We start from the raw sequence: 27,692 nt of genomic DNA, 5'->3' as shown, positions 1-27,692 counted from the left end.
TTAAAAAAAGAAACAAAACTTCTGGTTTTTATTATTGTAAAATACATACAGAAGAAAACAAATCCAGAACAACAACAACAAACAACAGTTTCATCTTACAAACATATTCCATGAAAATACGGATAAGCCAGAGAAACTCTGCCAAGGGATTGGCAGGGACATAACTGTACAAAATATGGGACCCAGACAAGCTCTCCTTGAAGTATTAAGATCTTCAAGACTCCTTGAATGTATTCAGGGGGTTAACGCTCAAAAAAAGCGAGAATTATTTTTAAAAACTTGTATCGTGTTTCACAAGCTTGAGGGGAAAGGTCTTTAATTCTCTCATAGGTTTCCTGAAAAAATACTCTCTCCATATACATATAAATACATTTGTGCTGTGCAAATTGCAAGAGTAAGGTCATCCTTACGAACCATCAAATATACCAGGACATACATGGGAAGACAACAGCCATGGTACAAAGCATCTGAGTGAATGAGAATTTGCATGTTTTGTGTGTGTAGATGTGTGTGCGCATGTAAAGAAAATGATTATGTTCATCCCAACCCATTGTAAACATAGACGTGTTGTCGTCTTGAGTCCATTCTTTCTATTCTAGTGTGGGTAAGCTGACTTGTTGAGCCAGTACAATGTGTTTGTAAAAGCAACATAGCGAAGAGTCCCAGCTATACATATAATCTGACATAACAGAGACCTAAACTAATACAGCTGCCTCTGGTGGTAGACAAAAGCCCAGGCTGTCTTAAAAGCACTTAATAAAAGCCTGGCCCTTTCTCACTGGAAGAAAGCCAGTGAAGAAACCACAAACTTTGATAAATAATATTACACAGAATATCAAAATAGTTTCAGGGAGCCAGCTTCCCAATATTTAAACAAGTATTTTTTACCTTTCTTTTTTTATGTTCATCACTTCAATGTATCCGTTGTTTTTCTCATAATGAACTATTTTTTTTATTTATTTTTTTACCTTTGTTCTAGTTACTGTACGATAAATAAAAAGATGAGGCATTGTTTTGCTATTACATGTCACAAATGCCCTCAAAAGTATTCCCTGACTCTTTGATCCTGTACACTATTATACATGGTACGAACTTTCGGTGATGTAGGCTGAGGAGTGACCGAACTCACCATCATTGGTGTGGGGTGGGGGGGAAAAGTAAAAAAAAAAAACTGCTGTCCTGTGACATTAGCAGGCACCGACCCCAACCAATGAGAGTTGCTCTTCAGGGTTCCGTCTGGACACTTGCTCCGGTCCTACCATTTCCCTGGGATTGGCGTACCGCACTCGTACCATGCAATGTAGGTGATGTGAGAGTTTCCACCTATTTGGCCGAAGTGGACTGGCTCTTGTCTCATTGCTCTGTAGAAACCTGAAAAACATCAAGAAAAGCATGAGCCAAGTAATTGGTTGCATCCGAACTTGCATAGTTCCTTACTATTTAGTAGGCGAAAAACAGTATGTGACAAATGAAGTATGTCCGAATTCACAGTACTCATAAAAGAGTAGGCAAAAAGTATCCGGATGACCAACTTCTAGATTCTGAAGTGTGCATATAATGGACACTTTACTATCCCATGAGGCCACGGGAGAAGTTTATGAGTGGACGTGAAGTGACTAACGCTAGTAGGTCACTTGATAAGGGTAACATGACAAATGTCGTACGTCCGGATTACATTCATACTATAGAGAACATACTTTTTTAGCGGTCGTGAAGTAATTACTTATTCAAAATAAGTACCTACTCAAGAGATTTTAGACGCAGCCATAGTTAACTTACCCTCATGTTTGAAATCGTGTTTGCCGTTTGATAGTGTTAGTGTCATAGAAATACATAATTCCGAGTCTCATTATTATGTTTATTACGACATCGTGTTGACGCAGCAAAAGTCTGCATGGGGACTGAAGATTTCAAGCTTCAAGAAGGATGCAAAGGTATGAGTTTAATAAAAGTGGTTTATATGACTTGTATATCAATATCTATACTGTATAAATCTATTACTGTATATTAAGTTTTCAGAAGTCATACAATAGATTTGTGTGAATAGCCAAAATGAATTCATTTTCACTGATGATCTTCCTTCTAGAGCTGTTAACTGCTGCGAATGGATCATTGATTCAGTGAGTTCAGAAGCGGCTCAATACAATTTCACAACTAATCATTCAGAAGAGTTTTGTGAACTGGATCAACCGGTTTTAAAAGAAAGCTTCATTCTGGGTTTGCAACTTCAAAAAGGTGAGTAAATAAAAAAAATTAATTAAAAGCTCAGTAACATTATATCAGTGGTTTCTTGCAGTTCAAATACCTGGCCTTGATGGTAGCTGGTCTGCAGGAAGCTGAGTTCCCGTTCTGCCATCCAGGAATGAGTCCACAAACTGGCAGTGGTCTTCACCGTGACCCGTCTGGTCTCCAATATTGTAGAATTTACCTAAAGGAACAGGGAAGAAAAGAGCTGCTAATTTATAATCTATTCCCACATAAAATGAACCCAATGTATGGATCAGTTTTCAGAAGACTGACCATTGAGGGAGTCGCTCAGGTAGATCTTGTACCGAAGGGAGTTGCAGAGTTGGATGCCAACAAATTTGCGGTACCATGTCCTCTTCACATACTGCTTCCCGTTGCACTCGGAGTAGGAGTCGGTTTTGAAGGGGAACTGGGTCCAAATGGCATCTTTACCTGAAAAGCATGCCGAGAAACCCCAAGATGTTATTTTACGAACTGACAAGGCCAGATATTATGTTTTGGCACAGATCGAGCAAAACAATGTTTCTTTCAGTGGTCTTTTGAAAAGATTACTGGAGTACAGACCCCGTTTTTGTTTATACACGTGTTAGAAAAGGCTTGCTGGACACTAAGAGCAGAGGGGCTGCTCCATTAGTCTGTGTTTCCATTGGCTCCTGTCATAACCTTGTCTGACTTCGCTCACTATATCCATTGTTCATTACACTCAATTTCGTGTGGAATAGACAATACACAGGAAGAAATCGAGGGAGATGAATATCAAATTGGCCCATTCTTGCAACTCACTGAGTGCAAGAAGGCAACCAAGGCCCTTATTTGAGAACAGGGATGGAAGAGGATGGTGTTATCCATTTGCCACTCTTGAGTAAATGTTTTATCTGGCTGAAATCTTGGTATGGAAGAAGTGAACTCATAGGAAGTCTCCACAGCTCCTTTACTCGTTCGTTTTCTTTCCTCTACTAGGACTGCTCATTACATTATCCATTTATTCAACAGATAGGAATTTGTCACCTGAGAGAAATAGGGTGCAAAGCAGAAACACGTACCTGAGACGTTCTCGCTCACTCGCGGATCCGCTGCAAGAGAAAACAAGGCTCAAATGAGGAGAAATCAGAAATTATGGTTTTGTTTTACAGCCACCTGGTCATAGAGACGATCAAAATGATCTGTAGCCCGCAGGAAAGTTACAGACACAAATCGGCCAACTCTGCATTGGCTATCCATGGGTGGGCAGAGTGCCTTGAGCAAAAAAACAAAAGTACAATAAATTCCAACAAGCAGAAAATACTGTGCTTTTCCAGCGGATTTTGAATCTCCCTTATGAAGAGAGATCAGCTGGCATGAACTAACCTGCTGGATCTGCCAAAGCTATAGGGTAGAGACTAAGCCTCAGGGGCTTTGGCGGTAAAATCTCATCATTCAGTTTTCCTCTATTTCTTTCCCGTCATCGCACATATGGACTCTCTTTCCTTCCTAGTTGCCTTTGCCCTGCTTTCCATTTTGTTGCTAGACTTTCTTTATGCAGGCCAGACGAGGTTTAAAACTAAAGCCTCCTCCCATAAAACATGTGGATGATATGGGTCTTTATTTGTTCCTTATTTATGATATGTTGTTAGTGAGCTTGTAAGACAGGGAAAGGTTGGATGTGTGACAACACTCCAGGGGTGCATCAGCAGGCAGTGATGGGGCCAAACGTTACGACAGTGTGGGGACATGCTGGAGTCATTATGTTAACGACAAGCACCTCATTACATATACTGTATCTCTAAGAGATAAAGGAGAGGTCACAAATATTGGCTGACTTGCACAAGCCATGGAAAAGCAATTTGTAGCGCTCCTCTGAGGATATTTGCATTGTATGCCTAATGTATGACTTTAAAAACATATTTTATTTTAATACTGGGATTTGGTTAGAATACGACGACTCATGGTTAAACTATTACCGAAATGAACACACATCCAGATAGCTCTAGGACATCCATTTCACATTAAATTATGCATACGAATAGACAAGATAAGATCAAAATTCTCTTTGGAAATAAATGTTATAAGGGTCTGTGTGTCCACAATAAAGATAAGGAAAAATATATATTTTTTTCTCCTAGTTTAAAACATGTGCCAAAAAATTGACTTTTTGTATTTGTGGTTTTATATGGTTTTAAAACAACTTTTATACCATTTATAAGAACGAAAATGTAATTACCCCACAAAATGTAATGTAACCATCAAGTTAAAAAACAACAACAACAAGATTTGTCCTTACACCTTGAATAATGTATTATTAAATGTTCACATTTTAAGTTTTTAAATCTACTTTTTTAATATAAAATGGAGGGATGTTCCGAGTCAATCTCAAGTATCGGCATCGGGGCTGATTAGGCAATTTTTTTTTATTTGATAGACTGAAAGCTTGGCATTCAGATTGGTGGTAATAAAATAAGTAAAATAAAACTTGATCGGGACATACCTAGTAAAAAGTATATATATTATTATTATTTTTTTAAATATCATGAATGATTAATTCAGAAAAGTCATTAAGTTTTCCAGGAAGTTCCTCCACATTAAGTTTTACATCCGGAACTAAGCTTGCCTTGTCTTTAAAGGGTCAAATTAAATCAATTTGGGGTACAAAAGTTGTTCAAATAAGCAGTGAGTATATTTTGTTAAAATGTTTTTAATTAAGAATTAAGAGAAAACACATTACCAGACTCTGTGTTGAAAGACACTGGTTCGCTGGGTGGCCCTTCACCAAGCTCATTCTTGGGCTTCACCTTGAATTCATAACTGTAAGGTAAGAAACACAGAGGTGATGGGACATTACGTTTCTGCTTTGATCCTCATAAAACCATTAAGTATATTCATTTCAGATCTAATGTTATGCTTCTGACAGTGTTCTGACAGTGCTTCTGAGTCTGCTTAATCCAAAATTATTAAAATGGACTTCTGTATTGGAATCCTGGTGGGCTGTTGTCAAATTCCGAGTAAAATGAGGTTCTTATTTCCCGTCTTCTGAGCCCTGACACTTGATATATTTATTCTGCAGAGACTGAGGACTCAAATCCTGTGCCCCCCTTTTAATGGATCCTCCATGTGTGATGTAGAGACATAACCAAGGCCCACGTGCCTTGAGAAGCAGTCCATAGGAAGCCCTGGTTTATATTGTGTCACCAGATCTTGAGCCTATATTCAGCCTCATTAAAAAGCTAGCAAGCATGACGGCTCCCCTACAGCCAGACCAGAGCGCACACATTCAACACCTTGTCCAGACCTCAGGATGCGTGCAAGTCTTAACACCCCTGGTATTTGACACCCACATCAACTAAAATACATCTATCAAATTCAGCAGAGTGCCTTAAATAGAGAGGTTGGCATTCTGCATTGAGACTGTACCTGCTCTCTGGTTTGAGGTTCTCCACAGCCGTATGAGTCTGGTTGGTGGTCAGAATAGAAACCTGTTCACCATCAGGACCTTTAGTTGTTGAGATAACCTCATATTCTGTGAAAAGTCAAATGACAAGGAAATGGGTAAGGGAATGACTGGTCACAGTTTGGTTACACCAAAGTCGAGAGTTAGTTTCTGACAGTTCAAAGTTGACAGTGTTTGACCAATCGAAGTTGAGGGTTAGTGTTTTACCAATCAAAGCCGAAGTTTAGTGTTTGACCCATTAAAGTCAAGGGTTGGTGTTTTATAGATCAAGGTCAAGGGTTAGTGTTTTATATATCAAATTTAAGGGTTAATGTTTGACTGATCAAATTCGAGGGTCAGTGTTTGACTGATCAATGTCGAGGGTTAGTGTTTGACTGATCAAATTCGAGAGTTAGTATTTGACTGATCAAATTCGAGGGTTAGTGTTTGACTGATTCAATTCGAAGTTTAGTGTTTTACTCAGTCAATGGTTAGTGTTTGTTTGACTAATCACAGTCAATGCTAGGGTCTGACTTATAAGTCATGGGTTAGTTTTTGACTCACCAAAGTTGACCAATCAAAGTAAAGGGTTTGTGTTTTACGAATCAACGTTTTCAGTTAGGTTAGTGTTAGTTAAGCTTTGACTCATCAAACTTGACAAATGAAAGTAGAGGGTTTGTGTTTGATCAATCAAAATCATGGGTTAGTGTTTGAGTCATACCCTAACTGTTGACATTGATCCATCAAAGACAAGGTCAAATTCTATTCTAACACCACAATATATTACACATTCAATTCCTCAGATACAAATGGGCATAACCCAATAGACATTAGACTATGGGTTTCCTTTGATAATCCATCCCTCTGTCATACCTGTTGTTTCATTATCGGTTTTCTCCCAGTCGAGAATAATGAAGGAGGGGCATCCTTCCACGGTTACAACAGTGAGATTGGATGGGGCTGTTCTTGGAGGGTTGGTGACATTTTGTTCTCCACCCTCCTCCTGAGGGAAGTAACTCAGAGAGGTGGTGATGGAGCAGGGCTCATCTGGCTTCTTATCTGTCTTATAGACCACATGTGGAGCTGGACAACAACACATTTGTGTTTAAGTTCAGACACTTATCTTCTTTGCTTTGGCTCTGAAACTCAAATTCGCATCATTCAGAGTTTTTGGCATGCACGTCTACAGTGATTAAGAAAGTATCATTACCAATGTAGCGTTCTTTGCCCAAGGCATCAACTTTAGAAGCAGGAACAGAGCTGAATACAGAAGAGTTCTCCCAGGTCTCAAATCGGGGTGCTAGGACACCTAAAATATGAACAGTGTCAATAATTTCAAACCAATAGTTAACAGATTGTTACCATCAGGGTATCGTGAAAATGTATTAAAAAAATGTCTAACCTTCTGCAGAATATTGAAGAATATTATAAAAAAACCTCTGAAGACAAACCTGTCACTGCAGGAGCAGATGTTGTCTTTGGTTTGGATGGTTTTGCTGTAACAGGTGGCAGCTTGGGTTTCAAGATAGAAGCTTTGTCCGGATTCAGGTCTGTTATCTTGTCTCCTGTGTACATTAATGAGTGAGTGAATACATTAAATGTTTTAAAAATAACATCTAACTAAGTTGTTCAGTGTTAACTGGCAGAAAAGCCTGTAAAAGTTTTTTTTTTTTTTTTTTTTTTTTTGTAGTCTAAGGGTCAATTTTTCGCTCCTTTTTGGTTGTACTTTTAAGTTCAATTAACTTTTTACCCACCTAATCCTTCAGGCTTGCCCACAAGATTAGGCTTTTTTGGTAGAATAGGAAGGCGTGCTGCTGGAGAACCTGCAATGATGGAAGTGAAAGAATCAAGTTTCCTCTCCCTTTTCCAGTAATAAATGAACAAATAAGGATGCGGTGAGTCAAAAATGGCACCAAAAACACAGCAGTAAGAGGTCAGAAGTAGCCCTTCCATCTATTTGCCACACAACCCACTTATTATCTACCTTTTACCTCTTGGTCATATTTTTAGGATATTAGGTATTAATTTCCACTGCTATGTGGATGACACTCCTAGCCTAATTCTACTCTTTGTTCTTCTTCCCTCTTGAACTGTTTAGATGAGATCTAATCCCTGTTCTCCTGCAGTTTTCTCAAGCTAAATACACCCACTACCACAGCTATTCTTGTACGTGATCTAGTTACTTCACATGTTGATTACTGTAACTCTCTCCTATTTGGGTTACATCTAAATCTTCTCCATAGTTGGTCCAAAACTCAGCCGCCTGCATAATTACTTGAACCTCTTCCTCTCTCTGTGCTTTATCAATTACACTGGCTTCCTGTTAAATATTGTGTAGAGTAAGAGATTCAGCTTTTCACTTTTAAAGCTCTGCACAATCTTGTACCCTCATATCTCTCTGACTTGCTTCACATTTATACTCTCACCCGCACTCTTAGATCTTCCTCATCTGTTCCCCTTGTTAACCAGCTGTTCGTTTAACCACTATGGGATCCAGAGCGTTCAGCTGTGCTGCTCCTTGTCTCTGGAACTCTCTTCCGCAATTTGTATTTGAAAGTGATTTTCATGAATTTTAAACCATGTCTTAAAACTCCCATCTTTTTAAATGAGCTTTTCCTGATTAATTTTAATTTATGGATTATCTTAATGGTGATGTTGCTTTGATTGTATTGCTTTCTTGTATTTCGTGACTGTCATCAAGTTGTAAGATGTCCTTGATTGTTTTGAAATGCGCCTATAAATAAAATGCATAAGTATCATTATAATCCTGCTCATGCTATTCACACATCTTCCTAATATTCCTAATATTTAACTTAAGTTAAATCTTAATTTAAGATTTAATTCTCATGAAAAACAGTGGAACACATCACTACCAGCCTCAACTTGGTTTAGCTACTTTTTCGGCAAAGCAAAAGGCAATACAAGTTTAATGCAAACATGTCCCTTTCTTAACATTTTTTGGGGTTAAATGGGTTTGACACCTCTTTGATTTTAGGTGATTTTTTTCCCTGCTTTCAGCTTTTAAAGATTTATATTTTGCGTTTTTGCCTTTAGTATGATAGGACAGTTGCAGACAGGACGCAAAGTGGGAGAGAGGGAGAGAGAGGGGGACAGGATCAGGAAAGATCTGCGAGCCGGTACTCGAACTTGGGTTGGCCGAAGCGCAACAGCGCTATATGTCGGCGCACTGCCCATGCAACACAGTCTCATCCCAAGGCGTCATCTAACTGACGCTTCTGACCATGCGTCAACATGCCGACGCACACACCACCCCCCAAACGTCAATATGAGACGCTCATCCTCGGGCGTCATCAAATGCCGCGCACCCTTTAGCGTCAGTTAGATGACGCTTCTGTTATGGGTAGGTTTAGGTCTGGGGTAGGGTTAGGATTAGACCACTAGGAGCCGCGTCTCATATTGACGCTCAAGGGGTACCCTGTGTGTCGGCATATTGACGCATGGCCAAACATGGTCTAAAGCGTCAGTTAGTTGACGCCTTGGGTGTGAGACTGGGCTGGCCCATGAGGCTATCGGCGTCGACTGCTTTCAGCTAATAAGACATTGGCATCTTGATAAAAAGGAAAGAGAAATAAATCCAATAAACCTATTTGAAAATGGAAAGGACAAGAAATCTCCTAATATGAAAACAGTGATTTTCAAATCCTTGATCTATGGAAACTAGAGTATCTCATACTCTAAATAATCAAACTGACTATGATTGTTTACTTTTGAGAACCTGCAATTTGGATGCTTTGCTAAATGGGAGCAGCAAATTGCTCAAACTCAAAGTTAATTGGAAATGAGAGAAAATTGCTTGTTTTCTTTCTCATTGCATGGATGAAGTCTAACCATTGGCACTTCATCCACCTTTTAAGCCTTCAGTTCTCAGTGCCATCTTGGAGTACAGTCAAAAGCAAACTGATTCAATTTACATCCAAAGCACCAGTTGTGAAACCCTCAGTTCATCACAGGGCAATCAAACAGAGCTCATCTCACTAAACCGTGTGGTACGAAAGCTGGGTGGTGAAAAAGCCAAGCTTTGCTGAAAATAAAACTAAAGACCAACAGATGTCATACTTTTACAGAGGGAAAGCAATTTCCAGAGAGGTAGCTGAGGTTTTCGGTGGTGATACCCAATGTTTTGGGTGATCTAAAACTCTTGTGGTATCATGACAGTGGTTAGAACATTTCAGGCAGTCACTGTCAAGCAAATCTCCACAGATCTCTGGCTTTTGGTCATACCAACAAACTGTGCTAATTTAAATGATCCGTTTTGTTGTATTCCACTGTCTTTGCACAAGCTATACAATGTGACATCACTTTGCAGACCTTCATGGGATTGTTTTGTTTGTCATCAAATTATCAAATAATAGGGAAGAGAACAGGCAAATATCCAAACATTTAGTGTAGTCGTACATACTTTTGGGAATTTAAATATCGCAGTGGTGGAGTCATACTGCATAGTCTTGGAAAGTACACCGTATTACAGAAGTCTGCTGCGTCTTCCAACACCAAGTCTAGTCAGAACCGATACACTGTGTGTGTGAATTGAGTTCACCGCATATTTTGTGTCTGTTATGGCGCTTTTCCATTACCAGTACCAGCTCGACTCGACTCGACTCGCCTTGGCTCGCCTCGACTCGGCTCGCTTTTCGCTCCGTTTTCCATTGCAGAAAGTACCGCCACAAATAGTACCCGGTCGTCATAGCGACGCATTTCGTTCCTCGTTGCCCCATCAAGCTCTCGCTGGATCCTCTCTTCGGCAACCAAACAAAGGAATGTCTCGTTTGACCACGGCGTATTCTTCCGAGTTGCCATAATAATAGTAGTAAGTTTAGTAACTATCTCTGGCCAAACTATTTAAAAATGGCGGGGTTATTCTGGATACTCCATCTGGCGCGTGCAATGATGACGCAGATTCTCTGTGACCAATCAGCAGTCGGCATTGTTTTCACGTCACATTTTAGTATCGGCTTAGCTCGCCTCAGCTCGCTTAGAACCTCGCCGGAGGTGGTACGAAAAAAAGTACCCGAAAGCAGGTACAGGTACAACTTTTACACAGTGGAAAACCAAACAAAGGCGAGTCGAGTCGAGCCGAGCCGAGGCGAGCTGGTACTGTGTAGTGGAAAAGCGCCATTATTGTGCTGTTACCTGATTTGTATGAAGTCAACTAGTTCACTTCATTGCGCTAAAGCAATTCTTAGTAAGGTCCCCTTGAATTTTGGCATTTGTGTTGAAAATAACAGTAATGTGAATTAATAGGTTGTGGATAAATCCTAAAATTTTGTCATCTTTCAGCCTTTTTTGTTTTTGCTACACAGATAAACAATATGGCATATTGAAAAAGACCTCATACCACATGGAAGCACGTGACTACAATAAAGCATGCAAGTAGTCATGCACACAATGAACTTTAACCAGAAGCAGCAACAGTCCTCTGCAGAAGGGAGTTTCAAACATTATTGCTGAAATGCACAAATAAAAGAGCCACAGAATGTTACGAGACAGTTTAGGACATTGCGGTGGGTTTCTGTGTCCTCCAAAAGACATGTTTTTCTCTTGAAAATAAATGTCCTACAGCACCATGATGGTTTAGAAATGAAAGAAACCAATCTGGGGAAAAGCTTTGACAATTACACCACAAAGCTCGCGCAGCATGGGATCTGCAGAAGCTTGCAAAACGACAACAAACGTTGAAGACAACAGGCAGATTTGCGAGCAAATGGGTTGACTGGTGAATGAGTAGATGGATGAATGGACAGACACGAGTTTACAGGAGATTATGGATGGGAAGGACACCAACATGGGCATATGGGCTGCGTCACAAACAATGTTTCTGCAGGTTAATGATGGCTAACACACAAACAGGACGAGTTGGCTCTGTTTACCCATTCTTGGTCTGGACCACATGACGTGTTTGGGGAGAGAAAGTCCCTTATGGTGTTCACCGTTAACTGTTGGAGGGGAAAAGAGTGGATGTTATGGAGAAAAGGAAGAATAAGGTAGCATCATGTTGTTTTTGCTGAGATGCACTGCAGCTGAAGAAAACTGAAGTTTACATAGAGAGTTATAGGCGGCCGCTCAACTGCCTGAGGGGAAAAGAGGCCTTTCAAGATCAGATTAGTGCAAATGCTGGCGGTCTGCGTGCCCATCGGGCTAAATCACACATACTTTGCTGACAGTAAAACTGTCAGGTGTGACAGAGTATGATGGCTGGTTTGCACACACACCACATGTTTCAAAGGAAAAAATTGAGCTCTTGAAGATAAAATGCCCCAAGAGAACTGCAAGCAAATGGCATTGTGCTGACAGGGGAGAATGCAGAGCAAAATAAAAGAAAATCATTTTCTTAAGTAATATTATTTTTTTCTTAACTATTTTTTTGTTGTTTCTTAAGTTATGTAAAAATAATAAAAAAGAAAAGCAGAAGAGAAAACACAAATAAGAGTAAAGAAAAAAGACTAGCGTAAGAGGGGTAAGAGTAATGTCTTTTACCCCCATATCTTCTGGAGGAGTCGCCAGGCCTGGGGGAAGAATGTCTCATGCCATTAGAGAGAGAGAAAGGGTTTCTGCTCAGTGACGTCTGGTTCCTGGTGGTCACTGTTAGGACTGAATCGATGGGTTTGGATGGAAGAGAAGAGATGGAGTCTCTCCGGATGCTCTTACCTAGATAAAAAACAACAGCAGCTTTTGTTATGCCTTGTCGGCTCTAGGAAGTAAAGTGCATGCTGGGGCAGATACTGTACAATTATGTAACACTGCTATGTGTTAAAAAGTTTTTCTATCTGTGGGCTGATGAGAGATGTCAAAGTTAGCTAGTTGTGTTTCAACATACCATCAAGGGATTTAAGTTTTCTAAGTGTTGATTCTGATCTTCAAATGCTAAATTAAACTGTATAGTACATTCTTTCACCAAAAGGAAAATGACACGAACTCTGTTCCAAAACAAGTGATCTGCCTTGCTAGCCTAGCATCCTAACTGAAATTACCTTCTGATTTGGAACACTTTCCATCGGTAACAACTTTGCACATCATACAAATAACGTTTCACACGCAAAGTACAATAGAGACCCGACCTAAAATTGATTTCAATAGTCTCATGCTAGCATGTTGCTAAGCTAACAGTGCAACATTTCAATAAACATAAAAATATAGAGTAATATAATTATATTTAAGTTTTAATTTATTTTACTTAAATAATAATACCTAATTATACCATTCCTACTATCACTTGATTTGCATAGTTATATGTTTTCCACATAGGATGTATGCTAGCATGTTTTGTACATTTTGTAACACTTACAATGCGTTTGCTGTCTTTGTTGGCAGCTTACTACATTGTTTAAGATAAAACTGGATGATGTGTGAATTTAACAATAATAATGTCATTGTTCTGACTACAGTAAGGCTAAATCTGATGTGTTGGTGGTTGCATTAAAGTGCAGCAGTGCATTCCTGTGAAGACAAAACATGTGTAGGGGAGGATACAGGAAAGCTGTGACTTCAGACAATAACACAGACATGATATACACCGATGGGACAGTTGTGATAGCTTGCCTGACAGAGCAAATAAATGAGAGGATTATATGAACTGATGTAACCGGTTCTTACTGTTTTTACTGGCCGTCTCGCTCACACTGACTAGAGACAGCTCTTCCTGTAATCCATTGAGCCGGAGTGTGAAATAATGTCTGTTTGTGGCTGAAGTTACCGAATGACTGCGTTTGATTGAAACGTGGTTTGAACATCCATTAATTTCCTGCGTATCACTTTTCTCCAAAACCGCCCGAAAAAAGAGGAGAATGAATTGAATAAAGCTTTGAAGTCTGATATTCTGGTGTTTAGACTACGTTTGCAGTGGTAGAACGTGTAGCCAAAGGTTGAACGGCAAATGGCACAATACCCAAATATCTGTGTGGTAAATAGTGAATCGCTAACACAATGTTATTTTCTCATTACCTGTCAACCGTCAACTTAAAAAAATAAGAAGGAAACATAGGAATTACCAGAGGAACTATGTGGCATCTGAGTGGCACTAGGTGCCCTGGTTTGAGGGTGTCCGTGTAGGGGTGTCCGGGTACTGCTGGGTAATGAATTGGGGGTAGGGGTGACTGAAGGACGGGAGGGTTTAGTGGGTGGGTGTTGGGGAAGGACAGGAGGGACCTCCACCAGCTGAGAGGAGTCATTTCTAACATGGCTGTTTGAATCTGTTTAAGAGAAAGGAGCAGATGAGCCCTCCATGCTGGAAAAACCAAGTCATTCCAGCTCAAGATGGTCTAGTTGGTCAACCAGTCGAAGACGGATCATGATTAACCAGCTAACCAGCTTAACCAGTGTTCTAGCAGCTTAATCCAGGGTAACCTACGAGGCCCCACCAGGTGGTAGGACAACTGATAATCCATCTAGACCAGCCTGTACAAGCTGTTTGGACCACCTTGAACTGGTTTTACCTGGATTTTTCCAGTAGGACTGACTGTTGAGACCATTGATTAGAGGATGATTAGGGTGGACTTTAGATTAATGTTTTTAAGAATGTTTGGAAGTTGTTTGCATTGCATCGATATTAAGCTTGTTTGTAAGAGTTTCTCAGTTCCATCCAATCGAGTTGTGATGGTACGGATGCTTAAGTGCCTGTTATCGACGTTGAGCACTTGTCTTGACAGTTTTGTCAAGGGGGTTGAGAATGAACTTGTTGACTTTGGTCTCATAATCAGTTTGGCTCCAAGTGGAAAAACACAGAGAGATGTAATGTTATCTTATCCAGAGTTCAGAGACAGAGGAAGACAGGAAAGGAGGTTGGACTCCCAGATTTCTGCCTTTCCCTGCTAGAACTAATAACATGGGACTGATTCTTTCTCTGCATGCAGTGACTTCATGCAGACTGAACGAAGGCCAGCAGATCAAGATGCTAAAAACTCTGAAAAAGAATGAAAGGGTTAAGAAAATCAGATAAAGAGATGGAAGATGAAAAAACAAGATGAGGTTCAGAAAAATAGGATGAAGAGTGAACCTATGTAATAGGTTCTATGTACTATGTAGTAAAAACAAATATGATACCAGTCTTTGTACAGTATTGTAATAGCGTACTGATTCAATTTGGTACATGAGTGGTGACTGACACGCTGGAATTTATTGACTACTCAAATTTTGATATCATGATAATATGACCTTACTCTGCCAATACCATGGTAAAGTGATGATTATACGATGATACCATGGTACACAATTGTGGTTACCATGTTCAATACATATAATTAAAAATGTAACATATAAATTACATATCATTTTTATTTAGTGGAATAAGATTTAATTGTGCCATCATTTGATGTTAAATTTACTACTATATATACAATTATTTTATTAATTAATAATTGTGGGGTAGTTTGAGGTGTTTATCACTTATTGGGTTCCGTTTGGAAACATTCAGTATTAACATTATGGGAAATATTCAGTGACACAGAAGAACAAAGAAAAAGAATGGCAGAAATAAAGACATAAGAGTGCCATTTATGGCCACAGTAATACAACAGATGGAGGACTGAGGAAACCAAACATTTTAACAGTTATGATGTGATTGACAGGTGATGAAATGATAGGGGACTGAATGGGTAGAGATGAGCGTGACAGAAAGAGAGCTGATTGGTGGACACAGAATCTGACTGGTGCTGATGGGTGGAGCGTGAGCAGGCCTACAGATACCGCGCCAATGCGTGACCATGCGTGACCTCAGAGGGGTTTTCGCTGCACAGCACCCTTCTGGAAAACTTACACTCACACTTCCTCCTCACTGTGGAGGCGACCGGTCAGGAATCCTCATCACGGCAGGATCGGGACTTTCTAACTCAGCGTTCTTACAAGGCATGCCAGCATGCAGCCAATCATTACAGCGGATGTCTTTAATCCCCGCCCACACCCAGCAAAGCGATTACCAACTGACTGCTCATAAGCAAAACTTCAAAACAAAATTCTCTTGGTTACCCAATGGGAGCTGAGGCCATTTTGGCTCATTGGCTCTTGGAGCAGCCACAGTTCCTTGCTGACCCATTGGTGGAGCTGTGGGAAATAATGCAATGTTTCGTAAATGGAAAAAAAAAAAAATAAGAGAGAAAAAGTGAGCAGGCATCCCCAACAAGGCTCTTGAGAGGGAGAGAGTATTAAATGTCTTTACTGTGAGCATGACTTCGATTGACTGCAATAAAACCCTGTATGAAAGAAGAGTGCAAACAGAAAGAGTGAGGGAAAATTACCAAAAGATGTCTTGGGACCTCCATTAACGCCTGTGTTTTTGGGCGATCCTGGCTGGCTTATGTTGGGGATACCTAGAAAGAAGATTGTGAAGCAGGAAACCAACACAAAACACTTTCAAACAGATAGGAAAAAGAAGAACAGTACTGAATGTAGTTTGACCCATTTTGCACATGGACTGAAACAATCTGTCATGATTTACTCTTACTTACTTGCAAGTAATCATCCAGCATACATTGACCAGGATTTGTCAAGCTATAAAAAGGGCTATCAAGATTTAAAATGACAAAAAGCACCTTTAAAACCCCCCAAAAGTTCAGCTTAATAATCAGAGACAATTATAAGTTACAAATAAGCCTTTTGGTAGATTATTTCCCAAGGAGTAAACATTGTCACTTTGCTATCAAAACATTGCTTTGTTTGTGTGAGGATTCCGACCAACCCAGCATGGCAACACTGCCTCAACCAATGGTGTGAGTTTGGGGCGGAGCTATCTGTTTGTTCGACTAATGGCAGACTGTTGCCATCAGAACAACAGAAATCCCACAGTTCACCTAAATTTCAGTTTGTTACCCACACAAAGCCACCTGAATACTAAAAGTGCCCCCAAACTACTTTTCTTGATATTTAATAAAGGGTGCTTTGTTTTTAAAGTTCGACAGCCCATCATTATATGCTTTTATTATATGGAAAAGAACAGTGTGCATTCTTTTGTGATCCACGGAAGAAAGTAAGTCATACGGGTTTGAAATGAGATTAGGGTGAGTAAATGATGACAGAATTCTCTTGTTTTCTTTACTACAAAAGGGGCAATTCTTAAAAGTAGTAGTTGATGGTCTTACCATGTCGAGGGAACAGACTGCTGTGAGGTCCAGCCTGTAAAAAGAGGGTTACACACATTTTTTTTCTACCCTCTTTAAAAATGAAGTGTAGAGTGAAAGAACACAGAACAGCGTTCTGTCTTCATATCATGTAAAAGAACTCTACAATCAGGGTCTCTCTACCGTGTCTAAAGTGTTCCTGAAATGCCCTGACAGGCATGTATTATTTCTTGCCTCTGCCGAGAAGATTGAGTACTTTACACACATACAACAACTGGATTCTTGACTTAAGAGGTTGAGAATATGTGAGAAAGAGTTTGCTCGCAGGCACAGTTCTTTGCGTCCATGACAGTTCATAAATAGACCAGAAAAGCACAACAAACTAAGAAAGGCAATCTTGCCAAAGCATGGTGGGAGACCAGCTAACCATCTTAAGCAAGCTTAGACACGCAAACCAGGCTTGTTTAAACTGCTTTTTTTCAGCAGGGATGGAAGAGAAAAGGTCAAAAAGTAAGATAATAGATAATAGTGCTAGCTTTATATTAGTTGCTTATTTTAAAATATTTACATTTTACGAGGTGGTACCAAGGGGTTGTAATGTGGTTGTGATGGTGTTTTGGGTGGTTATCAGGGCATTAATGGCTTCACCTGTTGGTTACTCTTTACTTAAATCAAACAGTTTCCACCCCTAAAATCTCTATGATATTATGGTTGGATTTATTTTGAGACTGCTGTTTTGTTTTTTTGCACCAATGCCTTTTGCCAATGCCAAATGCCTTTTTGTGAACATGGTTTGAATTAAATAATGGAGACATCACACAAACTCTTAAAGTTGTGCATGGCATGTGGTTTTGCCTGTTAAAGTCATTAGGTTGACAGTCCTTTACACTATATAAAAATTTTGTTATGAAACAACACTACATACCAAGGTATTGACAAGGGGTCTGTTCGGCTTGTAGGTTATCTGGAAGTTTTTGTCTGAAAACAAAACAGTGGCAATGCAAGTTAGACTTGATCATCTTTCAGCTTCTCAGACAAAACCTTGAATGGATGTTTAGGGTATCTGTCACCTCCCATGTTGGTGTTGTGGATCACTGGCTTGCTCCACATTCCACTACGGTCGTCTTTGTTGGATCGGACGCCAAATTCATAGGGTGTGTTGGGCTTGAGGTTGTCGATTACTGTATCAGAGGTGGGGCAGGTTTGGTAGATCCACTTCCTGTTCCTTTCTCTATAGCGGATGGTGTAATGCCTGGTTCAAAGACACATTGGTTGTCTAAAAGGCTCACGAATCATTTGTACACCTTTTTGGCTAGTCATAATCAATCATATGTAGTAGGGCTGTTAATAGATTAGTAGGGCTGTCAATAGATTATTTTAACCGCACACTTATTGTGAAATTAAGCATACACCATTTATCTTGTTCAAGACGTTAATTTTGTCAGCATTTGATAGCAAAGTAAACCATCAGATTCAAGGGTGATTCTCACAAAACTGTATTTTCGCGGAACAATCACAGAATATGACAGAGTTTTAAAGTGAACACACACTGGAATGAATAATTCCTTGAAAATGCAACGTGAGTCTATCCTCTCCGTCATCTCTGATGTAATCAGCCTGTTTTTCTTTATCAGCGCTGTTTTGGTCTGATTGTTTGAATGATTCACTTATTCGATAATTGGACTGAAAACGGTCCCAGAGTTTAACAGTTTAAAAGTGATCTGATCGCAAACAGAGAAGTGAAATCAGGTTAAAGGGTTTGAATAGAAATTTCGGAGGATTTTGTTAAGGATTTTAAATTAATAGCATGAGTTAACGTATTAATGTTGACACCCCTAATACTTAGTAAACTGGTTTTCTGTCACCATAGCAGTTGTCAGACATTAAACAAAGGAGCTGATGTTAGGTTTATAAAGAGCACTGGTACACGTCTTTAGCTCCCAACTGTTTTGGTCCAGGTCAACATTTCCAATGGCCTTTCCAAAAGTCTCCCCTTAACAGAGGGGGGGGGGAAAGCGCACATATTTCTCTATATGAAACCCAGAGCGATTTAGGGAGGCTGAGAGCATGTCAGTGCGTCCCAACAGTGCCTGTATCCTCAAAAAGCATTTAAACATGTAGACACACACTACACCTGCAGTGGCAGGGATCCATATCCCACACATTTTTTTCCCCTCTGCATAGAAAAACATCACACTCATTGAATGGCTCTCTCGGTTGCAACATAAATCCAGTATCCTGTCAGTGCAATGAGAGCATTGCATAAAAACCTGCACTGCGCTGCAACGCTTCTGAAGACGGGACCCCTAAATACTGGAGACAGGGTGCCATGATATTTCATTATCTTTTCCCCCCATGTTTTTCAGGTTAAATGGCCCCTAAATATGAAGTGGAGTAAATTAAGTCTTCCTCAGGGATTTGGGACACTCATATGGAACATGTTGGTGGAGGAAAAAGTAAAATCCAGATGTTGTGAGTGTAACTCACCCGTCCTCCAAGCAGTCGTTCATGATGTTTCCCTCGTAGGGTGTCTTTAAGTAGGTTCCCCAGGATAGTAGCACAGATGTCGGCGTGACAGAATCGATCACCAGGTGAAGAGGTTTGTCCAGGTTCACCTTACCTGTTACAAACCGGTAATCCAATTTAGCAGTGGAATGTGTTTTCTAGCTAATGCTAAGTGAAGGTTTTCAAACATTCCCACTGGTTCAATAGCACATCTGTTGCATATTTTCCACTAAACATATCCTGTCATGGACTGTTTCGGTTTTTTCGATTGCCAATACTTTTTTAAAATGCATGCTACCTGTGCAATGCTTCTTCACATCATTGGTTGGGATGGGCTGAACAGCCACCAGATACTTGGGCTCAGCATCTGTGAAAGCAAGCATCTCACGTTATTTAGGAGTTCAAAGAAAACCATAAAAAGGGCAATTTCATGGTGCAATGCAAGTCCCTTTCATGAACTTCCGGACAACATCAACGAAATAAGCAAGACAAGAAATGTATAGGAGTCAACAAAAGGAGGACCCCTGTGTGTCAAGGTTAAGTCTCATAAAATTTGATAAATTTACCTTTTTATGACATGACAAGGTTGATTAGGTTGTAAAAAAAAATACATTTTACTTAAAAAAATATATATTTGAAAATATATTTTTTCAAAATAATTGTTTGTTACACCAGATGACCACACAACACATTAAATTCAATATTGTGTTTAAAACGGTATTTAGTACTAAGAACTCATCCACTTCATCCTTTTCTTTATCTTGTACACTGTTATTTGTCACTGGCACAATTCCAAAAGATTCTGGTGGACGTTTATTTAGTACAAAGTCTCGAGCTGAGTAATGTGAAGCTTTTCACACAGTTTATAGGACTGTGATGACAATGGTTTGCTAAACATCTGTGTTTCCAATGTAACCGAATTAAACAGCACATTTGCCAAAATTTGATTTGTTGGGGTGATAAGTTTGTTATTTATGCCTTTCTAACAGTTATGAATATGTACACAGGAAAACTCATTTAGACAGAAGAAAAAAAGAAGAAGCCCATTAGGGGGATACAAAATGTGCCAGTTCCAAAGTCCACAACAATCTGGACATTTATGAGTGCATGTGCATGTGGCATGTCAGGTTGGGAAGACGCCAATAACTGCTTTTGCCTTTCGGCCATCTGTTGTGCACGTGTATCATATTGAAATCTCAGCACACACTGTAAATTCAAGAGCAATGATCCCTCCGTCTGTGGCCAATATTGAATAATGATGTGACTGTGTGTTCCTATGCTGAATTGCATAGGTAAAGAAGCCAAAAACTCAGAGGCCCTTCCTTTTGGAACAAACAATTCTTTGTTTGCAAGCTTCTGGATAAGGGTATAAGCATTGATGTATAATTTTGTTCTGCTTGCGTCAGTGCTTTTCATTGTGGAGAACTTCAAAGGCTTTGACTTGGAGGTTGACTCTTGAGATCTTGTCCACTACAGTCTTAAATAACATGTTGTTTGTCATCAACACTAGTGCCCAGAATTGGATTTTCAAGGATGTTAAAATTCTGGCCGACACTGATGAGCAGATAATTATTTTCATGTTAGGGCTGATATGGAAGCTTGTTTCTACCATGGAATATTATGGATAATTGTGACTTATCTCACAATTCTGACTTTTTTTCTCACAATTGCGAGATAATAAACTCGCAATTACGAGTTATAAAGTCAGAATTGTGGGATATAATCTCACAATTGAGAAAATAAGTCAGAATTGTGAGATTTGATAGCAATTCTGTCTTTTTCACTCACAATTTTGACTTTCTTCTTGCAATTTCAAGTTTATATCTTGCAATTCTAACTGTGAGATATTAACTCGCAATTGCGAGTTATAAAGTCAAATTCTGAGGAAAAAATATTATTAGGGCTTGGGCCCTATATCAAAGATGCAATATCAAAAAACTGTCCGATGACCAATATGTTATCAATAAATCCACAAGCAACTGAACTCTACCTGCAGAAGCAAAATGAAGCATCTGGCATGAACCCATTTAGTAAAAACTTACATTGGCTTTAGGGTCCCTCTGACCCCTGGCCCAAACCTACACAAAATGAACTCTGGGATTGTAGCTCCTGGGAGAATGATGATGAATGGACAACACAGGAAGTTATTTTACAGACAAAAAATTATTGCGGTTAGTCTTACTGCGAGTAATATGCGACCTTTTTACCTTGTCAAACGTGATCTGTGGCTTTTTGTGTGTTGACAAATGCTGTGGTTACCAAAGCTTTAACAAATAGCATTCATTTTGGGTTTAATTACAGTTTATGCTTTCAAATAATGGAAGAGTTGGCGTAAACACAGGTGTGCAAATCAAGACGGTGGTTTTGTTGGGTTAAGGAATCAACCATTTGTGGTTACTCCTCCAGTCCCATGCTAACCCACAAAACAACATTAGTGATTGTTTTGTGGGCTTCCTTCAGGCTCTTGAGCGAAATAACAGCTGAGTGTGGTTATACTCTAACTCACCAATCTCGGTCTCATAGGGTTCCCCGTTTTCTGGAAGTTGGATGAACTGTTTGGAGAACATGCTGGAACCATAGCCTAAGATGTAGCCCTCAAGTTTGATGTCAGGGTTGGGACGAACAAACTTCAAAACTATGGTATCCCCAGTGGCGTTGATCCGAACCTTCATATTCTGTCTTCTTACTGTGCGGAGGAAAAAGCAGTGTTTGTAATAATTTTAATTGGCTTGAGAAACAGTGCTGCAACTCTTCAAACACTCTGTGTTTCTTTGTTTGACATTCAATGGCAGGAAAAAGGAATTGCACAGAAATAGTGACTTTCAGAACACTGCAATGAATAAATGATTAATTACTTAAAGAGTAAAGAGTAAGACATTATGTTTCCCATGTGTTGGATGGGATTTGTGAATTTATGGGGTTTACTGATTTATGTGGCCAAAGGGGGGCGAAGGAGTGCACTTTTGAGGAGTGCAAAAGTGTGTGCCATGAAAATATTCGTCGAGGTAAATCAAGGACAATTGCTTTCACAGTTGAGCTCCTCATCGCTTCACTCAAAGCACAGTAGCATATGGACCTCCAATATTCCGCCCCAGTTACGCAGCATTATATTTACCAGAATTATGAGGCTTTGTACAGTTTCAGAATATGACACTGACACACATTTAAAGTGATTTGATCATTATATTTTCATACCTGCGCCAAGCAATTCATTATAAATTTTCTCCTTTTATACCAGCGTCATCTTTCACTGCCATTTCATTGGATAATTTTCAGCATGGAAAATGTTTCGAGTCAGTTTCAGGCCCATTCTAAATCCAATAAGCCACCAGGCTGGGTTGAGATTTTTCCGCTTCCACCTTTTTCCCATCAATCAGAACTGTTTAACGATTACGCTGAGTTAAAGAGGCCACGAAAAGTCCTCCTTAAACTGATTTAAGCTGGTTGGTCTCGGCCTTTGGAAAGTGATGTGTGTATTTAACTTTATAAGTAATTGCAAGCTTGGCAGGTCAAGCTCATCGCCCCAATCTGTCAATCACAATGAAGCACCAAACTTAACTGGAGATCTCATTAATCAGGCTCATTAAAGGGACAGTTCACCCCAAAAATGAAAATTCTGTCATTATGTCACTCCAAAATCATTTGATGTCTGTAGATCAAAATATTTAAAATTCTGAAAAATCTTCACAGCGACATTTCATAGTGACCACCAAAAAAGCACCATAAAAGAGGTTCATATAATAGTGAACAGCATTACACCAAGTTTCCTTAAATCATATGACAGCTTTGTGTGAGAAAGTTAAGTCATTATTCATGGATTATCTTCCTCTTTATTAAGCTGTTAAGAACTGCTGTAATTAGATCATTGATTCAATGAGTTGAAAGCAAAAACTGGATCAGTGAAAGAATATTTACTTTGAGCCTATTCTTTTGAATGATCTAGTTTATCCATTCACGAATGAATCAGTCAGTTCGGCTTGTGAAATGGATAAACAGTAGGCTACATTGAAAAGAGCAGTCTAAATGAAATAATATTAATTACTTGACTTCAACTCATTGATTCAGTTACTATCGTTCTAAAGTTAACTGCTCACCAGAGGGGAAGATTTTCAGTAAATAATTACTTAAATTTGGGATTTCCTGACATAAAGCTATTGTATGACTTCAGAAGACTTATAGTACATGAATCTGATGGACCACTTTTATGATACTTTTTTTTTTTAAGCAATTTTTGGATGTGAATCACTATGACCTGATTTTGTTTGGAAATAAGCTGCATGAAGATTTGTTTTCATTGCAAGATTTTTGTCTTTCCAAACTGTCTAAGAAGACACCTTTCAGATCCCACAAGCAGAAAGGTGGAACATCTACAACATGATTCAGTAACTCGTCTTCTTAATCTTTAGAAATCAGTTAAACAAACAGAAGAGAGGAAGTGTGTGTGGTCAGGGAAGCTGCTGAATTTGTACAAGGGAAAAATACACACTTCTGAATCACTGGGATCATTGTAAAATAAACTCCTCAGCGGAGAGAACTTTAAGATGAACTCTTCTTTAGGTGTTCTTTACTTTACAAAAATGTACCGTATCACTTTGATAAACTATAATTAAAAGGCAGGCACAGTCTTGTTTCTTTATCAGATGTCTTTTTCAGTTGCTAAATTGTGTCAATGTAGCTTTAGACTGGGGCCAAGGCTCTGAGTCACAGACAGACTGGACACTTGCGGTTGAGTGGTGTTGTTGGTTTATCTGTTCACACCAGCTTGTCACCACAGAGGTTTTAAAAGCCGTAGCTGAGGGATTTTCCGTTCCCAAAATGTAATAGCTTTACATCTGACAAGAATCGTAAAATGTCGATTTGCAGTTACAAGAGTTTTACCATACCAGTGGAGAAGGGCTGGACAATGGTTTAACCTCTACGGTCAAGGAAAAACACAATCACATTTTTCAGGGGAACCATGCTGGTCAAATCATGAATCATTTTGAAAGCCTCAGAATCTGAAACACATTCTTATTACAAAATGAACAAGCCAAAACATTTCCCATTCCTAATGGATTCAATTACTTGACTAATAATATGTTTTTAGCCAAGTCATGTTGTGCACTTCACTTTGCGAAGTTAACAAAATTATCATTGAGTAATTGGTATTTTTTGCACCAAAGTTCAATTGAAATTTTGGTTCCAGTCACTTGGATTGATTCTTTCATATGTTTTTCAATACAAAGATTTGATGTTGTACCTTAAAAAGCCAGAGACGCAGAGGGTGGGCGAATAGCACAGATATGGAGGGGAAGCATAGGGGGAAGGTATATCTCATTTGACACCACTGACAAGCATAATCATGCATGCTCTTTCCTGGCTCAGATGTTGAATGATTTCCAGGTTCAGACTGATCAGCCAAAGACCAGCCCCAAGCTGTGTTCTGTCAGATACGGTTCGTTTTTAGCTTTATGCATGAATACGGTCCAGTTTTATTATTGGACGTCTGGCACTTGTTCCACTTAAAACATAATTTACAAACACACTGATTTCTAGAAGGGTCAGTTTGATTTACAGAATTCCTCCTGGACTGAAGCCATGCTACACAAGTTACTTGCCAAGTCTGCATTCAAAATCAGTCCAATTTATCAAATCAATCTCAAACGATTTCAGTTGTTTTTCCCCCTTCTGTTCAAGACTTTAAATAAGCAAATTCAAGAAAACTAAAACTGATATTTGGCTTTACAATGAATGACCACCAAATGGTTAGTTCACCACAAAGAAAAAAAGAAAATTCTGTCATTATTTACTCACCCTCATGTCCTCCAAATCAAATCTGTATGACTTTCTTTTTTTGTCTATACAATGTTTTGTCATTGCATAGACAAAAACTGTTGAAACATTCTTCATTTGCAGACGAAAAAGTCATGCAATGGAACGACATGAGAGTAAGCAAATTCATTTTTGGGTGAACTATTTCTTTAAGTCAGCACTTTTCATGGAAAATTTAGAAATCTGGTCCTTCTGCAGAACTCCAGGCTCTTTTGCACCCCATTAAAGGACAAACATGACCCAAATATCCAAGAAGATGATTTAAAAATGGCACTAAACTTCAGAAGAAGCAAATCACCTGAGGGCGCGGAGGGAACGTAAATCTAATGTTTTCCCATACATCAGCAAATCATTCGTCTTTCAGGCACATTTACAACAGTCCTGATCTCTGCACTCAACAGCTGTTCCAATCTCCCCTTCACCCCCCAAATCCTTTCATCCACTCTGTCTTGTTCTGACTTTTCGGAGTTATTCATCTAGAGACATTTTGATATTAACAACCAGTATTAGTGGCATACAGACAACCCTTGATTGCTATCACCACTCCTAAACACATGCTCATTTCAAAATTCAATGTTTGTTTCCCCAAATAACATTGGGTTGCAGTTCCCAGGGTGCATTGTGAACCTCTATGGCTTGCTTTTACAGTACAGCTGCCTGCACATGTGTTGTTAAGCTGTCTTTGCCCCACAGCAACTCGAAGTACAGTAACAAGTAGAAGCTATGTCTAAGTCGAGCGAACATGCAGACAGCTCAGACTGCTGTTTCCTTTTAAGGCGTCAATTATCAATTCATCATTCATGCTGAAAAAACTTAAACCAGACTAAGATGGTTTGCTGGTTTAAGATGGTTAAGATGGCAAGTTTGGTCCTAGAGAGCCGCTGTCCTGCATAGTTTAGCTCCAACCCTAATCAAACACACCTGAACAAGATAATCAATGTCTTCGGGATTACTAAGGCTATAGGCAGGTGAGGGGTTTTTTTCAGGGTTGGAGCCAAAATCTGTAGGACAGCGGCTCTCTAGGACCGAACTTGCCTACCCCTGGTCTACCCCAAGCTTGTCCGACCTGGTCTAGCTGGTCTTCCAGTCTGGCCAATCTTGTCCTACCTGGTTTAGCTGGTCTCCTGACTTGACCAAGCTGGTATACAGCTGTTTCACAGAAGTGGTCTCCAAGCAAAACGAGCTGAAAAGTGCCCAAAACCACTCTAAAACCAGCAAACCACACCAGATAAGTCAGATAAGTGTGTTTCTTTTCAGCAAGAATGAGATATTTTCAATATGTCTTCACTCTTGTTGAACTCATCCCCACCCAGTAATTTAAACTGTCTTTTTGTCCAGTCAACATCCATAAGGAAACGAAGTTAGCCAACAAAGTATAAACACAGAACGCTGCTGGGCTGATTAACTAGCTGTGATGAATGAAGCTCAGTACAAGAGAAAGGGCATTGAGCCAGCGCAGACATTCTTCCCCTCCGGAGATGGAGGTGATTTTTAATAGCTGATGAACGAGCGCTGATAGTGAACCGAGAGCTTGTATTACTAATGCCATAGCTAATCTGAGCACACAGGGATGCTGGGGGCATGAGATCTTGCACAGAAACACGCCACATATGCACGTACAACTCTAGCACTAAGAAGGATGGTGTTAGAAGATATTTTGACACATACACAAATGCACTTTGAACAGGATGCCAAGGTGCAATTCACAAATGCACTAGACTAGAACACACACAATCAAACACCTTCATGGAATATATACATACACACATACATGCACAATATAAACTGTGATTTTGGCCAGCTGCATACACCATGAGGTAACCATTATCACTCTATTGTTTAAAATTTGAGTCTATCAAAATTAAATGTCGTTTCACAACCAGCAAAGACAGAAAATCTAAGTGCCTGGCTGGTTTCTCAAGTTGGACGCTGGACAATGGCAGACAGATTGCACGTGTCTAATTTTCCAGCACCTTTCAGGCTCCAGTTATCCTTTTTTTTTCTCTCTCGCTTTTGCAGAGTTTGGCTTCGCCCCATCTATAATCATGCGAGACTGACTGCTGCATATAACTCCCATAATACACACTCAGTTCTGCTCATGCATGCCCAAATGCACCTGCAAGTGCAAGATTTATTGCATGTTCTTAAAAATTTATGAAAATTAAAATTGATGGCCAGTCCAAGGCAACTTGTAATGCAAATGCAACAGGTTAATGATAATGAAATTTGTCCTATAGTTAAAGCTCAACACCTGCAACTCCAATAAAAAAGTCTTTAACTATTACAATCCTAATTATACGAGAACTACTGCATAAATGCATGGCATTCTCAAACACAAACAGGTGCATCACACAAAATAAAACACGAGTGCCCCTGTTCTGCAAGCATGCGGCACCGTGGTGCTGAACTTGCCTCTGACTCTTTGCGCGGAGCTGCATGCGAGGAGGAGAATTCCTGCAAGCGTCAGAAGGAAGCCCAAGTGAAGGACAGTGCTGCCTGCCATGGTGCTCTGCTCCAGTCGAGAAGGGATGCTGCCGGATTTCTCTAAGACAGTTGCTGCTGGTTCTTCTGCTTGAGTTGGTGTCAGGTCAGGACTTCTTGAGCTCACTGTGTGCCTCTGCTGAGTGATAGACAGTGCGAGGAGTCCTCTAGGATGTATA

At 39.7% G+C, this 27,692-nt stretch overlaps 1 protein-coding gene across 13 annotated transcripts; it reads right to left on the bottom strand.

Moving 5' to 3' along the window:
• On the bottom strand, positions 1 to 27,692 carry abi3bpb (ABI family, member 3 (NESH) binding protein b). 13 transcript variants are annotated; one of them, XM_056269698.1, is made up of 22 exons: positions 27,441 to 27,692; positions 21,728 to 21,903; positions 19,520 to 19,588; positions 19,204 to 19,336; positions 17,787 to 17,968; positions 17,642 to 17,694; positions 16,738 to 16,771; positions 15,898 to 15,969; positions 15,629 to 15,703; positions 13,657 to 13,857; positions 12,146 to 12,316; positions 11,539 to 11,604; positions 7,405 to 7,473; positions 7,102 to 7,215; positions 6,861 to 6,950; positions 6,524 to 6,733; positions 5,635 to 5,740; positions 4,949 to 5,028; positions 3,291 to 3,320; positions 2,521 to 2,679; positions 2,306 to 2,428; positions 1 to 1,371 (listed from the first exon to the last, which is right to left on the bottom strand). In XM_056269698.1, the coding sequence occupies exons 1-22, from the start codon at positions 27,533 to 27,535 to the stop codon at positions 1,256 to 1,258; spliced, it is 2,424 nt and encodes an 807-aa protein (XP_056125673.1). In that variant the 5' UTR covers positions 27,536 to 27,692; the 3' UTR covers positions 1 to 1,255. The 13 variants fall into 13 exon arrangements, with proteins under 13 accessions (XP_056125673.1, XP_056125674.1, XP_056125675.1 ...); XM_056269699.1 differs by having other exon boundaries at positions 7,102 to 7,212; positions 27,441 to 27,691; XM_056269700.1 differs by lacking the exon at positions 11,539 to 11,604 and having other exon boundaries at positions 27,441 to 27,691.

Source organism: Rhinichthys klamathensis, unplaced genomic scaffold (assembly GCF_029890125.1).
Source record: "Rhinichthys klamathensis goyatoka isolate OS25496 unplaced genomic scaffold, OSU_Roscu_1.1 h1tg000289l_1, whole genome shotgun sequence".
NCBI classification, from domain to species: domain Eukaryota; kingdom Metazoa; phylum Chordata; class Actinopteri; order Cypriniformes; family Leuciscidae; genus Rhinichthys; species Rhinichthys klamathensis.
Note: the sequence above shows the minus strand (reverse complement) of the source record. Positions and strands in the feature narration are given on the sequence as shown.